General features: G+C 44.7%; 1 protein-coding gene across 2 annotated transcripts; it reads left to right on the forward strand.

Moving 5' to 3' along the window:
* Window positions 1-517: 517 nt before the first annotated feature.
* Window positions 518-15,355, forward strand: LOC138064768 (glyoxylate reductase/hydroxypyruvate reductase-like). 2 transcript variants are annotated; one of them, XM_068928683.1, is made up of 6 exons: window positions 518-633; window positions 1,106-1,183; window positions 4,845-4,975; window positions 11,593-11,728; window positions 12,252-12,382; window positions 14,594-14,715. In XM_068928683.1, the coding sequence occupies exons 1-6, from the start codon at window positions 617-619 to the stop codon at window positions 14,713-14,715; spliced, it is 615 nt and encodes a 204-aa protein (XP_068784784.1). In that variant the 5' UTR covers window positions 518-616. The 2 variants fall into 2 exon arrangements, with proteins under 2 accessions (XP_068784784.1, XP_068784783.1); XM_068928682.1 differs by lacking the exons at window positions 518-633; window positions 14,594-14,715 and adding an exon at window positions 14,884-15,355 and having other exon boundaries at window positions 946-1,183; window positions 4,831-4,975.
* The last annotated feature ends 2,131 nt before the right edge of the window (window positions 15,356-17,486 follow it).

The following is a 17,486-nucleotide window of genomic DNA, read 5'->3' on the forward strand; positions in this document are numbered from 1 at the left end:
TTAAGTGGTGAATCTGAATTAGAGTCAATGGGGAATTAACTGCTGAGCAGCTGAATGTCTAGCTCACTAGGTGAAAGTAACACAGCAAAACAGAACTTTGAACTCCCACCTAAGCCCACAGCTTTTACTGTGTATAACCTTTTTGCAGGGACTTAGCCCAGTCCACAGTCCAAGCACACAAACACAGATTGGAAGTACTGCAGAGGCAAGAAAAGGCACTAGAAAGACTGATGAACAAAATCTGTGGCTAATTCTTTTTTTGGAAAAAATACTATTTTTTCTCAAACTGCTCAAAAATGCTGAGAAAACATAAACAAAATACCTGCAAATGTTGTGTGTGTTTTTTGTGTGTGTGTGTGTGTGTGTGTGTGTGTGTGTGTGTGTGTGTGTGCGCGCATATATCTCTATTTCTCTTATCAGTGTTTTTGTATTCAAATAACTTAATTCAAGGGAAGTTCTATTTGGCCAAGGCAATTGGGAATAAGGGAAGAAAAGTTTGAGAAGAGGGGCACAGGGTCTGTCACTGACTGAACTTCGGTGAGACAAGTCAGCAGGACTTTTGGCACATAAATAGACAGTGCTGAACCAGCAATACAAAGCAGAAGGAAATCCCAGTATGCATAAAAATTCAAGGCAAGTAAAATTTTAAGAGTTAGTTTTTCAAGAGTATCTAGCATTAACAGCATACAGGAAGAACGCAAACTTTCTTCCTAAGGAAGGCAATTTTAGAACTTATTAGAAAGTACTTTTCTAGATCTGGTATATTTTAGCTTCTTATTACAGAGGTCAGTTGCATCTCTGTTTTGAAGAAAAAAACAAAAGCGTTGGAGGAAAACAGAAAAACAGAATCTTTCTAGGAAAGTTTGCTTGTCAATAACGCTATTTGAGAAAAAAAATAAAACTCTTACAGTACCTATTTGGATGGGCTAGCAGTGATCCATTAAGCAATGACTGGAACTTATGAAGGTGCAAAAATCTTTACAAGGACTTTAAATCCACACAAACTCCAGCTAAGCCAATGACAGTTCACAGCCATGAATTTTCATAGAGGTGGCACCCACTGCTCATTAAAGCTCAAGGTACTTTGCTAATCCCCTTCTAACAGAGCATCTGTGGTTACTTTGACTGTAGAGGACAAGGTTTCCAGGAAAAACATCAGAGAGGCAGCACCTACCAGAAAATGGTAAGTTTTCTAATAAATTTGTGTGCTTATCTTCCCTCTGAGCAGTGGTGAAGGAACACCTGTTTTTCCATGTACTGAAAAAATAATGCACAAAATAATTAATATATTATTTCTGAGTCTATCAGCACTAATTTATTTTCAAAATTAGCAATGGCGTGTTTTGTGCATATTCTCAAGAACTTTCCAGCAAAGAATTTTGGGTCAAGCAAAGTGAGCTGCCTCCTGAAATTTCAAGCATTGTTTCAAATAGGTGGAAACTTATTTACATTTGAAATATCCTTTCAAAGCCAAAAGCTGAAACACAGCGGTTGAACTGTTTCTCCTCCAAAACAAAACGTACTTATATTTGCAGGAAGTTTGGGGCTTTGGTTGTCTATGTTAAAGGACCCTTGTTTTCTGATCAAATCAGCTTCAGTGAACTTGTGCAATTCTCAGCAATTTTTTTTTTCACCCAAATGAGTTTTCTACTGTCAACAAGACTGCCAAGTTCTGTATGCTCCAGTCCATCACTGCGCTGGCTGCATCTTGTATGCACGGCCCAGTCAGTTTTCTAACCTTTAGCCATATTCACTGGTAGCCTAAACAAGTAACAGGCAGAGTCTGGAGAGTGTGCACAGCTTCAGGAAGATACACTCCTACTCTCAGATGTGCCACCACTCTAGTTTTAATTAATTTACTGCTAGTTTTCCTTTTTTCCAGCTGTCCCCTTTAGGAGAATTTTTTTGTCGTTCTGTCAGCTGGCATTTAGCACCTGTCTGCATTTGATTTCTGTGTCTAAAATTTCGGTCTCTTTGGTAGGAAGCAATCTGATGCAATCACTTTCACAGCAGCCGGTCTTCTTGACTCCAGTGCAGTCTCTAAATTACTTATAATTAATGTAGTTCACACTATTTTCCCAAAACCACTAGTCCTGGAAGCCATCACTCATGTTGCAATTCACAAGATGCTGCCTTGTCACTGGAGCTACAGTTCCTCTGCATCTCAGCTGGCGTTGACATCTTGCCCATGAGAGCAAGCAAGAGCGGACAGTCCAGGTATGATACATCTGACTGCCCTACTTCGCTGCTGTTGCGCACCAGACTCTGCCTCAGGGAATTTGTGTAAATGAAGTGATTCTGCATCACTCCTGAAAGCAAGAGCCTAATCTGACTGGAAAGATACAGGCCTAATAAGAAGAAGCACTGTGTCGTCTTGAATGCACAAGGTCTACCAGTGCCTTCCCTTCTAACCAGATTGAGATGCTGTGTGGTGTGTGGCAGCTCTGTGGCACTGCTGGGGAGGAGCTGCCTCCTCAGCAGCAGGGACCTTAGTTGTCCATCACAAAGCACAGAAAGAAACCACGGAGGTGTAAAAGAAGCCAGCCGCTGTCTGTTTTGCCAGAAGCAGGACGATGGCAGAGCCAAAAGACAGTTGGAGAGGAAGATGCATCTAGAACATCCCTCATTCCATTTTGCATGATGGGGTTATTTCCTTTCGCAGTCCAGCCGTCTCTGATGCATGCCTGAGGGCAGGAGGGAAGGTTTCCACTGAAGTCAAGAGAATGGTGATTGTTCTCTTCAGAGATTTGAACAGCTTGCTCATCCTGTCATTGTATCAAAGCAAATGGAGACAGATTATCATTAGAAAATATAGAGACCCACAGCATTTCACCAGCAATGGAAGTTAAAGGCTGGGAAGATGGGGTCCCCTTTTCCCCATTTTCTTGTAAAACTTTCTTTCTTCTCTCCTGAGAAAAAATTCTGTAACATTTCTTAATACCTGAAGAATTTCTGATTCACTACAGGACAATGTTAATGGAAAATGAAGTGGTTTTACTTGAGGTCAAAGACTTGCATGCACTTTTTGTTTCGCAAGGATAGTAAAAACATGCAAACGCACTGTTTCCTCACAATTGTTTTTCAATCTGCAAGAGTTGTCTTCAGAAGGTAGAAGGAAAAAAAAAGCCCAGCTTCAAAAAGAATCATTGTCCTCCCTTGCTTCCTTCCCTCCACCACTCAAAATCACCCTGAAAAATTCATTTAGTTTTTTTCTTTAAAAAAAAAAAAAAAAAGAAAGAAAAAGAAAGAATCTTTTAATGAACCTCTATTTCAGGTGGAAAAAAAAATCCTTCCCCCTTCTTCCAGCAGCACAACAGGTGGGAAGTGCATTTGAAGCTATCCAGAAAACCACAATGTGGGCTGAAGTCACTCTAAAGGATTTGGCGGGTCAGCTGACTGAGACTCCAGGCCTGGACAGAGGGCTCAACCTCACACTCTCTGTTCATTATGCTGAGACTTGTTGCCATTCAGCTGCCCACGTGTACATGCTACCTTTTCAGTCTCGCCAGAAAAATGGCCAGTTGCTGTGAAAAACCCATGAAAAGCTCCTTCCCTTCTCCCCTTCTGCCACTTGGATACCCCAGCAGATAAACCATTGGCTGTGGTTTGGGCTTGTTTAATGAGCAATCTAGGTGGAAGTCAGCAACAACAAGCCACATATGAGCTCTCCAAGGTCTGACCCAGAAGGCTGAGGATTTGGGGTTGTGTGGCTCTGCTTTCAGACTCTTGGCTGGCACAAAGGTGCCCCAGCCTAGGAATGGATCCTTCCAGTTGGAGCTCTAACCTTTCTTTCAAACATGGCAATTGACTCTTTTAAGGAAGGAAAATTAAAATATTGCTCCTTGGAACAGTATCATCCAAAGATTTTGGTTGCTCTTAATCACAAAATCCTAGTTATGCCTTAAGAAGGACTGAAAAAACTGGTCTGGTTGAAAGCCCTAATGGAAACAACATGTTTTTCCTCCCTACAGGAAACCTCTGAAAATTTTTTAAAAACAATCTTGTGGTAATAGTCAAACAGGCCTAACACACTGGCCCTTCCGTAAAAACAGACTTTAGTTAAAAGACGTCTGAATGCCAAAAAATCTGAAGCAGTGGTGCCAGATTTTTGACCCCTATGCAAAATCTTTAGCAGTACAAATGGTAAAAAAAAGAAAAAATATCTCTGGTGCGTGCTGGGTGCACATCCTAGAAACGCAGGAACGCCAAAGAAAGAAAAACTTAGACTAGTGGCTAGAATCAGACTTGAAATGCAAAATTTAATTAAAAGCCTGGCCTCTTGGTGGCCTAATGACCTAGCCAATGTGGGTGATATGCTTCCATTTGTAATAGCTGTTTCCTCTTGCCTAGGAGGGAGATTTAGAGATTTAAGGGTGTAAGGGTTAAGATCACTGGGGAAGTAAGTATATTTGGTGGGGTGACACTAGGAGGGGCTGTGGCTCTCCATGGGGCAGGGAGGTCCTGACTTTATGTTATGTGGATGTCGAAGAGGCAGTGCAGACCAGTGGTTGAAGCAACAGTCTGGGAACCAAGAGATGATGAGTTTTGTCAACTTTGGAGGCCCCACGGGACCATATTCTGAGGTCATTTCATGCATCAAAAGCTTCTTAACATCAGAGATGCCAAGAATGGCAGGAAGAGTGACTGGTGGAGCAAAAAGCCCCGTCTCAGAGCACACCTCTGTGGGTTCTTGCTCCTGTGCCTCAGCTTTATTATCCTTACAAAGGCTGTAATACCTTTATGGAGCTTTGCAAATCCCTTACCCTACCTGCAGGAGCAGGGAGCTAGAGGGATTTTGTGAGTTTTGTGAATGTCTGATCCTCTTCACAGTCGCATCTCCACAGCTGCCACATCAAGCAATGGGATTCTGATGACCCGGTTCACCATTCAGAACTCCTGAAGAAAGTGGCTGGGATCCATGGCCTCTACTGTCTGCTGCCAGAGAAGATAGACGCTGAAGTTCTGGATACAGTAGGTATGGGTGGTTAAGCAGGGCTCTGATGTGGCAGATGAGGCGGAGCTGCTTAAGACAAGACCAAAAGTCTCACAGTCACATCCAGCTGTGTCCAAGTTTCCAGCCTGGTTTGTGTTTTTGTGCTGCAGTCACTTACTGGGAAAGGACGCTTCTGGAAGGCAGCCCTGTGAGGGAATGGGCATGCCCCTCTGCAACAAAGGAAGAAGTTCTGTCCTCACTTGGGTCATTTTTTGGCAAGGAAAGTGCCTTGCACCAAGTCAGTCATTGAATGTGGGTGTTAGTAACTGACTGATCAGGATCAGGATCAGCAGATCAGGATCTGCTGAAAGGGATAGTGGAGGTGCTGCCAGGCTGAGAGGTTCTGGTTAGGATGGTCACTTCTAGTTCTACTGGGTTTTTCAGCAATAGATCCAGGCTGGGGCTGCCAAACTCCTGCCATAGGAATCTCACCACTAGCTCTCTTGCAATGACAGGGCCCAGCCTGAGAGTGGTCAGCACTACATCAGTGGGATAGGACCGTGCTTCCCTGGAGGAGATATAGAAGAGGTGGAAGTTATAGACAAGCACAAGTAACCGCACATGCAGTCCCCTTCCTGCCTGGAAAGGGCAGCAGGGACCACTGAATGGCTCAGGACTTCTGACCAGCGCTGGAAAACCCACCCGGTCCTACTCTGTCTGAGGACAAGAGCGCCGTGCTCCATTTGGATGAGGAAAAAGATGAAGTCATGATCACAGATTCCTCTCACTTCTTATGGGCTGCTCTCAACGCCATTACCAGCCCTTCCCACCAGTGCAGGTTCAACTAGGTGCTCCCAAGGGCAGTTATCTGAACAGACTGAACACAGGCTGTACCAGTTCCCTGCTCTGGCCCTTTTGTCATGGGATCACCTCCCTGTGTCTGTGCCCTTGTGAGTCCTGGAGGAAGGCACATCTGTTCCCCTGAGGGTTTCCCTTCCACCCTGAAGCAATGAAGCATCTGTGAACTGAAATTATTCTCTGCTGTTTACTGCTACAGCTCCTGGCCACAGAAGCAGAGTGTGCAGTCCCCAGCTCCTCCCAAGAGTCAGGGTCGTTCATAATATCCAGTTTCTGACCCTGGAAACATACAGCAAATCCTGAAGTGGGAATACAGCCATGCCCCAACGTGGCGTTATTAATTAACCAGCTGAATCTAAACACACTGGCTTTACTTTAAGAAAGGACTGGTGAATTTGCTGGGCGTATGTCTGAGCAGATTTAATGCAACCACCATCCCTTTGGGGAGCGCTTTTCTAGTCCATGCTGACATAAAATCCCCATCAAATCAGGCTCTCGAGCCAGCACATTTCTCTCCCCCTACGCTCCCTGAAGAACCATGGCTCTTCCTCAAAACTCATGGTACGTTTCCAGGTCATGATGGAGACGCAACTGCTTTAGTCACTTTTCACATGGAATTGTCACATGTCTGTATTCCTATATTCTCTTGAAAGCTAAAAGCTTTGCCAGGGATGATTTATATCTTAAACGACATCAGCTTCATATATCAAAAGCTTGTGATCGTTTTCATCCTGCCCTGACATGCATTCCCAGAATCCCTTCAAACTCCTGACTTGCATCACCCAGTTTGTATCCTCATCATTCCTTGCAGAGGAATCTGATTAGGATATACAACAGACGTACTGAAAGAAGCAGCTGCTGAACAGTGGCTCTTCTTTTGGCAACATCTTGTTGGCTCTTGGAGGCTGTGGATGAAGCTAAGATGTAACTATCATGGTCACTTCCTTATTCAAACTGCCTGCTAGCCCTTTTTGTGTCGAGTCCACCAGGAGAAGAGAAAGCAAGATCAAAGCATTGGGAAGTAAACAGCCCCCAAAATGGGAAACCTGAAACAGTGTTCTAGGGGGTTATTCCCAGACCGCAGCTTTTACAGATTCTATATTACAGATTTTATAGCTTCTAAGGCAGAATCCTATAGAAAACAGCACAGGAGAAAGAAATGATGGCCCCAGACCTGTCTTTGAAGAATCCAGAGTCTTCAGTGCTCCTATGGGGAAGTCTGACCATATGTCAGCAAAGTGGAGGAAGAAGCAGAATCTGTTCATCTCTGTTATTTCTACTTCAAAAAAAAAAGCTTTTGCAAATTTCCTCAGAGTTTTGCAGAGGTAAAGTTGTCTGTAGTCTGAAACAAACCAGACAGTAAAAACAAAATTTATAGGTCAGTTTTCACCATGGTGTCAAGATAACAAGAAAGATGCCAGGTCAGGAGTGAAAGACTGATTAATCTTTTTAATGATCTGAAACTTTGGGGTGAAGTGAAGTGTAACAGAGCCAGAAGAGGTGAAAAAGGTTCTTCAGATTAGAAAGGCTGAAGGAGACTGTGCAGATTTTCAGAAGAAGCCAACAAAGGCAGGTTGCTGGGAAATATGATGGCAGACGACAGTGGCATATGCAAAGCAGTGAAGAGTGGGGAGGGACAGGTGGGATGTTCCTGCTGACCTCGCTGGAGCAACTTCTATTAACAGCCTGCTGTGGCCGAGAAGACAGCTGCCGCAACACAGCAGGAAAAAGGTCCAGAAGCAAAAGAGCTGGGATCAAAACACTGCAATTGCTAAATATGCCATGGCTAAGCCTTACACTGCCCTCTATTAAGCTTTCACAGCATACACAAAGGGGCTGAATGCTTGCCAATGAGAACAGTGCCAGGGATGCTGTGGAGAGACAGAGCAAACTGGACATTTCACCTAGAAGTGGATTTAAGGAAATGCATAAAATAATAAACGTAGATTATATGTTTGTATATTTATACACACACCTGCATATATATATAATACATCTATTTTTTTAAAAAAAGAGAGAGAGAGGAACTGTATTTCTTTCCAGTTTGTCTCACAACACAAGAACAAGAAGACAAGGTCAGGTAGAATGGCATCCAGTGTAAAGCTGAGAAGACAAAAGAGTTCATTCTTTGTTTATGGCTATAACATCATTGAACCAGGCAACAAAAGGATTCCCAAAGGGACCAAACGTTCCTTCACATAAGAGGTTGTTCAGGCTTAAATATAGTTACTGCTCGTGTTTTGTGAAGGGCACAATTTCTGAGCACAAGTGCAAATTAACAGGGGTTAGGATGAAATATTCTTTAGGTGACTTACTTCCATGCTCTATAAGGTTTCTGTAGTTATCTCTGAAGTAGCTGGGATGGGCTAGCCCAGGAAAAAGGGGTTGGAAACAAATTATCCCAGAGCCGAATAAAGTTACTGTACCTGCTGAGCTACCACACTCCTCAGCCATAGGAAAAGCAGTATGCCCATACGGCTTTCACCTGAAATAGATTTGGTCCCTGTTTTTAAGTGGTGGCTGGGGCACCTGGAAACTTCTCTGGGCGTGTGGCTATGGTCTGACTGGCAGCACCATGGGGATAGTGGGTCTTGGACGTGTAGGTGAGTTACAACATCCCCTGGAGAGTCTTCCTACAGGACTGTGTACAGAACTGGCCAAAATTTCTGCATTGTGAGTTCCGGATGAGACAGTCACACCCATAAAATGACATAATTATTTCAGTAGCATTAGGGCTGGTCCTAAACTACCTATGATTTTAAAAGTAAAACAGAAAAAATGCTATTTTCAAAACTCTTCATTTTATGACCTTTATAATTTTGTGTAGATATATATACATTTTCTTTTATATATCTAAAGCTACATATGTCTCCACACTTATGAAATTTCCTATTAAAAAACGGCCAGTCAAAATTTTGCTATTTTCCATATTTTCAATGTTGTTTTTTTTCCCTGCATTTCACCAGAAAAAGGAAATTTGTTGGAAAAGTTTCTGTTTGAACTAAATGTTCATCTTTTTAAATAGTTTTAATTTACCCCCACCCCCAAAATTCAGCACTTCCATTTTGTGATTTAGTCTTTGTTAATAACAGTTAATAAGTTTTAGCTACTAGGTGCAAACCACCTCACTGCTGTGCTGCCTTGTCTCTACCTGAGGAGATGGGAGCAGCAGTTTGGACTGTTTGCACTCCTTTTGCATACCCAAGGTGAGCTAACAAAATACAGGGCTCCCCTGTGGCTCTTTCCCTCCTGGAGCCATCACAACCTTGTCCAAGCTCACTGAGCTCCCCTCAGGTGCAGTTCTGCTCACAGTGAGACTTTTACCCTTTCAGACAGCCTGTGAAGCTAATCTGGTGTATTTTCTTGCACTGTCAGGGTGCCAGGAGAGGAGCTGGTATTTGTAGGTTTCTTCACTGCTGTCACCCTTCATTTGGGTGACAACCATTCATTCTGGGCTCCGTACAGCATACTGGTTTCTAAATGAAAAGAACATAGGTCTAGGAGTTAGGATGGAGACTGCAGTGTATACGCCTCCTTCTCCTAGCAGTTCCTCTGCCAGCACCCTGAGGCAAAGGACATGTGGAAATGAGTTTGCTCATTGTTCTTCAGCCTCCCCACACCAAGCCACACAGCACCTGTCTCTGCTGTAGACTCCTAGCATGCTCACAGGCAGGCCAGTGTGTTTCTGGGGCTCTTCTGAGATCCACAAAGCTTGAGGACTTAGAGACTTGGTACTAGCTTGTCTACTGTGCAGTACAGCCCCATCCACAGAGAGGGGAGAGAGCGCAGAGCAGCAATGCTGGGTGTAACTCCTCTCTTAAAGGAACAGCTGTGGCCACGCACGTAAAGCCTCTACACCAACACTGCTCCTCAGCCTAAAGTGGATGCTGCAATCCCAGAAGAGTTTGGTAAGAGGGTGCAGTGAGGGGCTCAAAGGTTGGGTGATAACTCAGGGCCTGTGACTCAGAGAGACCTCAAAGCTGCCTCAGAGTTTGTTTTTACCGTTTTTCTGACTAGATGTGGAGAGGATGTGAATCAACTATTGCTCTGTGCACAGAGGCAGTGCTTCTGCCTGATTTCCTATAGACATGTTCCCAATATCCCAATAGCTCACCCTGAAGCCCTTGTGAAACCCAAATCCCTTTCCTCCAGCACCCCACTTCATGGTCCTGCCCCAGTACCTCCAGTTCTCTTGCCCCAGCATGGGCAGGGACAGCACTCCCATTTCCCTCCTATATGCACAACTCCTGGCAGAACGAAAGTCAACTCACAGTCCAGCTGCCTTGGACCTATGCCTTTGCTGACTGGCAAGTTGGCAGCATCAGTGGGACAGGTAACTGTTACATGCAGGCATCAGCCTTCCCCTCACAGGGACCCTGGCTCTGGTCTCTCTCTTCTGCCCAGCTTGAGAAATCTGGACTTCTGCCGTGCGGGGGTTCACCCCAGGAGAGAAGTTTCAAACACTTTTGGGAAAAGCCAGCAGAGGTGGGTGGACAAGATGCCGATGTTATGACTCTCATCCCTGCAGGAAACCATACTGAGAGAAGAAATGCTAAGATTGCACTCCCCTACTCAAAAACTAGGCATTAGAGTCTGTCTCCCCCTCCTTCTCAAATTACTGGCTCAGAAATGTAAGGGTTTAAAAATGTTGTGCCACTTTTATTTGTATGCTTTATTTGGAGATGTGAGCCACATTTCTACAGCTATCATGCTAACAGGCAGATGCATAGAGGGCCAAGACCTTGCCAGTGTCCAGTGGAGAGGAAGGCTGTACTGCAAACTCTGATCTTATCAGATACCTGGGTCAGTGCCTTCACCTTATTCTTCCTCATCCCACGGGAACACTTCAGGGAGAACTTGCACTTCCTTCGACACTAAAGGCAGTCATCCATGAGACAGACCTCCACAGGGAATCGAACTCCATTTGTTCCTGCACTCACAAAGCTCCTGCCTATTAAAATTAAGAACACGATCCCATGACTCTAGGACCTTCGGCTTTAAGCAGAGCTCGAGACAGTGAGATACTGGGGTGAGAGGAACTGTGAGAGTTAGAAACAGTCTGAAGTGCAACCACATTGGTGCCTTGCCTGGTAATAACAGGGTTAGGACCAATTCAGGAGCTGAGTTCCATCCTGCAGAACCAGCAATACAAAAGATGCAGTCTAAGTCCACAACACTGACAGCTCCCTTGCATCCCAAAGGGACTGAAGAGCTATGACATCTCCAACATACAGTGAGTATCTCACCCTAGAGGGTCGTGACATGTAAAGTGAAAAACCATTCCAAGGCTAGACTGCAGCCAGCTCACATGCTGCAAAAAATCTTGTCGCCAAAACGTGCAGGTGACGTGACCCAAAGTGGTAGAGCTCAGGCTGTGAGTGAAACACTTTCAGGTTAAGAGTGAGGGGATGGCTTCTTATTGCTGGAACCAACTGTCAGCTGCATGCAGTGAAGCATGCATCTGCTTGTTCTTGGCTTTATCAAGCTGCCACAAGTTCCTGCCACTGAGCTGTGAGTATCTGGGACATCTTAGGACATGTACCGGGTGCATTTGGTGAGTGGGTCCCACAGTGTGGGCTTGGGGCTGGAATAGGTGGCTCAAGAAAGTGGTGATAGGCCAAGACATCCACAGAAATTGTCTCCACAGATTTGTAGTGAACATTTTGATGTCACACAGCTAAGGAAGCAGTTTATCTGCTCTCTGGATTTCAGTGTATCAATAAGCCCAGGTGTTTAGCAGTATTCTGTGTTTTACTTTGTAAATAAATCCTTCTTGGGGGTCTCCATTTTGCTTGCAACAGCACCACTGGAGGAACTGGCCAGGTGTTCAGACTTCATCATTGCATGTTGTGTGCTGACTCCAGGAACACAGGGAATCTGCAACAGCAGCATGTTCTCCCAAATGCAAGACACCACCATATTCACCAATACGAGCAGGTGAGGGTGACAAGAAAGGGAAAAAAAAAAATGCATCCACAGTGCTGCAAGATTAGCACAGAAATGTCATGCTGGAGCGCATATACTGCTGACACAAATCCTTACATGATTGGGGAGGGAGATAAGATGTCAGCTCTAATGATATCCCAGCTCAATAAAATAAACTAAACTTTCAAGTAATTATTAAAAATAAAAGGGCTTTTGTAGGCATAATCTGACAACATGCTGACGGTGGGAGCAGAGATGCATCATGATAAAGGAAAATCCCATCAGCAGAACACAGTCTCATTAGATAAGCTGATCTAACATATAATACAGTATGATTCATGCCAGAGAAAAGTACTATAAGTCCCTGGCCTCTGAGTTTATTATAAACCTGCCATTAAGATTAGACGGCTGTGCACTCCAACTCTATGCAGCCCTCTTGTCAAAGCTTTCACCAGATAATAAAGGCTCTTAGCTCCTAGAGAAACGGCAGAAAGAAGCTGCCCAGAAAGTGATAGATAGTCTGTTTTCCCTACAGGGGAGGTGTAGTGAACCAAGATGACCTATACCAGGCTCCGGCCAATGGTCATATTGCAGTTGCTGGTCTGGTTGTTACAGTGCCTGAACTTCTGCCTACAGATCATCCTCTTTTTAAACTTAAAAATTGTGGTGAGTGTGTGTTGCAAACTGTTCCTGTCTCCTGATTGCTACTAACTATCTGTATAACAACAGAAGGAATCAAGATTATATATCTTGCAATGTTAAACTGCTTTTGCTCTGTCCACTGGTGTTTTTGTGGTGAAATTACCTTAACTGGTATGACTCTATTTTCATTCCCTAGGATAATGTACCTGTTTTCTTTCCTCCACCTTTCTAAAAAATGTTTTATTTTGGTTTTTTTTTTTTTTCCCATTCCTTTTCCTACCTGTGTTTGTTTCATGGTCCTAAAGCAAGGATGAGTCAGACCCGTTCTCCAGCGATTTTAAATCGCACAAGATAAGGGTCTGGCCATCAGACTTTAAGTAAATTTTATCTTTATCACTGGGGGAGGATTCACTCTATCTTTCTCTGGCCATTGGAAACCTCCCACTGTAGTCACTGGAGGCTCCAGGGTGGAAATTCCTCTCTTCCTAAAACACCATCCAATATATGTAGCATCAATTGCCTACCAGCAGCAGCAGTCCTTCTCCCTCAGTAAAACCTGTGTTGAGGCAATTAGCTCAGCACAGACACTTGCAGTGGGGGTGATGTGTCAGAACTGAGATGCTGTGCCGTGTTCTTTGCAGTATCTGAACCGAAGGATCTTTAGAAGAAGAATGGTATTCTTTGAGCTGCAAGTTGGGCTGCTTACCTTTTGTTGGGTAGCATGTTCTCACTTTTGTTTTGGAGGTATACAATGCATAGCGATATAGTTTGGATCCCATCAGGATGTCTTAATATGTCTCCTATGTGCATCCTTGGTCAGCAGACAGAGAAGTGCTCAAAGGATGCCTCACAAGCTAGAAGGGAAATGGGATCAAGAGTTCAGACACCCATTTCAGTCAGGGACCAGGTTGGCTGACCACAGTGAAACAGAATCTGGGAGGGCCCCATCACCTTAAAAACATGTCCACAAACCCAGCAGTTCCCCCAGCAGAAACAGTATGGGCCATCATCAACCCAGTTTTAGTGACATTGGCACAAAGCCATGCCTAAAAACCATGCTGTTTGATGTGGTTTCCACCCCACCTTACTTCCTTAACTTAGCAGGTCCTTGGCTGGTTGCTAATTACATTAGAGCATAACACGTTATAGCAATACAGTGATCCCTCTTATACTAGGATATGAGATGACCACAGTGACACAGGACAAAGTTCAATGCCACGATGGGCAGTAGCTGGTAGAGGCCTCTGTGGCTGTCCTAGAGGCTCGTGGATAATAATTTGATGTAGCAAGGAATTTGAAAAAAATCCCTGTGAAGAACCCCAGATATATATGTGTGTATGTACATGCATGCAAACACAGACATGCATACACACATACACACATGTGTGCATATACACCATCTCCATATCTGGTTTCCCCCCTGGAACAGAGGCCTGCTTTACCCTCCATGTTGGCATGCACACATGTATGTATACATATGCATGCGCAGCTGCATGAGTGGTTGCTGCAGGGATGCTCCTGAACATTTTGTTTTCTCTGTCCTTCCGTCTGCCCACTCTGCTCTTGTGAGCCAGCAGAGCATTGATATCCATAAGAATCCAGCGAAATTGTAATAAAACATCTTCTTAAATTTAAAAATTCTTTAAAAACTCTGCAGGTTTCCTGTAAGTTTCAGTCCCCTGCCAGCTCACAGGAACAGAGCAGGCAGGCAGATCTATAGCAGGTGTGACTTGCATGAGACATCTGCAAGCTATAACACAGCTGGTAGGTCTAATCTGCCATCCACCAGTCCTCTTTCATTTTGTGAGATCTGCAGTCTCCACATCGAGTCTAGCTGAGTCTGTAAAAGGCTGCTGGAAAGATCCCTTCTCCCCATTCCATTATGCAGTCTGTTCTTCTCTCCTGACCCTAAACTTTCACTGTCAGCATCGCAGCTGGGTAGCTGCTGCTCCCCCACGGGGCTTCCAAACAGACTTTCTCCAGGTTAGGCAGTTCAGAAACCCACAGGGCTCCTCACAGACCCTTTATTCTCAAAGGCCCTTGATCCATCCTCTCTAAAGATCAGGAGCCTGTCCCTTCCTGAGGCCAGCACTAGGGCTTGGGGAAATCTGCCTTGTGCGAATCAGGGGTTGCTGGGGGAACATGCAAAGTGGTGTCTTTGGGTGAGGCTTATTAACAGCTCTTGCAGGACTTGGCATGGGGCAAATGACTCCTCCGGCTCCTTTCCTGTTTCAGTGGTTCTGCCGCAAATTGCAAGTGCCGCATGGAGTAGTAGGAATGCCATGGCTGCGTTAGCTGCCAACAACTTACTGGCAGGCCTGCCGGGAGATGCTATGGAGAAGGAAGTGTTTCTCTGAGGAGGCGGTGGTGCAGGGGGGCAGCTCTCACCTGGACCGTCAAACGAGGTGGTTCCTGAACCAATATAGCCTGCTGTTCTCAAAGGGTGCTACAGAGGTCTCCTAACTGCTCTCTGCAAGGGAGAGATCCATACCAAAAACTTGATCATCATTTACATTTTGTTTCAGTAACAAGCTGTTGGTCCACCTGCAAGCTGAATGCATGTCTTACTCTAGAGGAAGAAGAGGCCTGTATTAGTCATGTGGAAGGATGGAGGTGCTCCTTACCCATCACATCGACTGTGGCCTCTCCACATCGGGTTATCAGCCAGGCCCTGTCTCCTCTCTCTGCAAGTGCATTATATAGATGCCACATACCTCTTCTGTGGGGAGGGGTTCTGCTGGCTGTCCAGGCACATATCCTGACATTAACCATGAGGTCACTTATTGCTGGCAGTGAATGTCATGGGGAGATAGTCATCTTTTCAGAACATGACCTTTTTTTTAAGGGGAACTTGGCATTTGCTCTGGTGAGGGGAGAGAGGGCTCATTAAAATTATCTCTGTTCTTCCTGTGGGTTATACAATCAACAGCAGAGATCTCTCATATATTTTCTTTTGCAGAATGAGCACATTACTGAAATAAAACCTCTGGCATTTTTATCACCCCAGCACTTTGTTTAGTGTTTATTTTTCCTTTGTGAATTCAGGTTATGCTCTTCTTAAACTGGAACTTCTAAAAACAGATGTACGTTAAACATTTGTATAAAGGATCCTTCATTTTTAGAGCACTGAAAAATTTGGCTGGCAAACCACAGATGCTCTCAAGTCCTTTATTAACCAAAGGAGAAATCTTTCCATTCACCTCATCTTACTCCCTGCCTTGCATTTTTGTCCTCTTGTAGTAGTTTTATACTTCATCCATGCCTTAAGGTTCCCAGTTTTTCAACTAAAATTTAAGTTCCATTTCTGCCTTGTTCTAGGCGGTTCGCGTAGCTCCAGCCACCACAGGCATTTTCACAGTGCTGCCCACCTATTCTCCTGTGAGGAGATGCAACTCAGCATATTCTAATCAGTAGTTATTCCCTGATCATAACGCTTTTACAGGCACAAAGGGGAAAGGACCTAGAGCAGCAGTATTATCAGTAGAAAATATGCAGAGCAGGCAAATTCATCCATTCCTTGGAGAATGGTGGATCTTGCACATTTTCTTGTACTAGAAAATAGATGCAGGGAATGTAATTGTTGAGAACAGATTATTAAGCATGTCAGTTTGGCATTGGGCACAAACATCAATCACTCTGTTTTAAACAGATTTCTGGAGTGAGATAGATGGGTCAGTACCTCAGACCTGTTTCTTTCTAGGGTCTCCCAGAGCTGAGTTTCCAAATTACAGTAAACCCTTTGTGCATTTTACCAGCTGGTGTGCAATCCCTAAGCTGAAATTTGAATCAGTGGGTTGAACTGCTGTGGCTGGTACCTTCCTTGGGTCCCCTGATGAATGCATGAACAAGGATTTTACTGTTTCTTTGAGATCAGCATGCGCACATTACTCTGAGCTGTGGACAGCTGCCCTCTCCCCTTGGTGCACAGGTCTCTTCATTAGGTAGTTGACTGCAAGAGGGTCTCTGAATCGTGGTGTTGCAGCAACTATGCTAGAACCCTAGCACAGCCTTGAGAAACTGCAGTCCTTCAGGCTTGAAGTCATTGATGCAACTGATCTTCTCATCCCTTTTTTTCTCCATTTCTCTCCGATCGGGGCCAGGCCTGCCTGTTTCCTTGCCATAGTCAGTTGATGATGGGCATTCTGGGAGAAGTAAGCTTTGTTCCTAAAGGCTATGAAAATCTTGCATTTACTGATGGTGTGCAAGTTGCACTAGGTGTGTGCCTGGAAATTACTTTTCTCCCTGCTTCTATGGTAGAAGGACTGTAAGCACAAAGGCTACACTTCCAGACCAGGTATGTTCACTCCTCAGCTGGGCTACAGTCAGGATTTGTGACCCCGGGAATAAAAAGATATTAGTTTGGGTTCAACACTCGCAGCATGTGTGGCAGGACACGTGTGGCATGTGTGGCAGCATGTGTGCCTGGGAAAGTCACTGTGCCAACCTATCGCACAGCCCAAATGTATGGCCATTGGCAAAGAGATTGCCAAGTATTCTTGCCCTGATGGAAATTTGTGCGGAATTCACCTGATCAGGATATTGCATGAGTCCTTCTACAGCCAGTGCCTAAAGACATAGTCCCTATGTAGCCGGAGCACATACAGGTAGTGTAAGAGACCCTTCCATTGAAAGCATTACCTTATGTTTGAGCAGCAGGCAGGGATGGAGGGAAAGACCATCCAAGGGAATCCTGGGCCACATGTACCGTCTCATCTGTCTGAATTAACTCATTTCCCTTTTACAGTTGCAGCCCCTTCAGTTATTATCCTACCCTCTCTATCCCACGCTGGAGATGTAGGACAAAGGCAGTCCTCATCAGTAACTCTTGGGAGAGGTTTGGAACTGATTCCTGTCTCTTTCCCAGGCTTTGCGTAAGTCATCAATGGTGAGAAATGAGAGAGACAATGATGTTAATCTCCTTCAACATGCATGCCAGTAGGGAGAGCCCATGCTAGTCCCAGCCTGGATGACCATGTTCAAGAGCTATATGGCCACAAGCTGTGCGGTGGCAGGCTGAGCCTTAGATACAGCACATTCTGAGGATGTGTATGTCAACAATAGTGGCCCTCTGACACTTATAAGCCCAATTCCCAGCATCCTTGCAGTCCTGAGCCTGCTATCAGTGCTA

Source organism: Struthio camelus, chromosome Z, assembly GCF_040807025.1.
Source record: "Struthio camelus isolate bStrCam1 chromosome Z, bStrCam1.hap1, whole genome shotgun sequence".
NCBI classification, from domain to species: Eukaryota; Metazoa; Chordata; class Aves; order Struthioniformes; family Struthionidae; genus Struthio; species Struthio camelus.

Excerpts from the sequence above, each read along its gene's own strand:
- LOC138064768 (XM_068928682.1), top strand. Across the intron at positions 4,976-11,592 it reads TGAAGTTCTGGATACAGTAG|CACCACTGGAGGAACTGGCC; the intron begins GTATGGGTGGTT and ends TGCTTGCAACAG. Across the intron at positions 11,729-12,251 it reads ATATTCACCAATACGAGCAG|GGGAGGTGTAGTGAACCAAG; the intron begins GTGAGGGTGACA and ends TTTTCCCTACAG.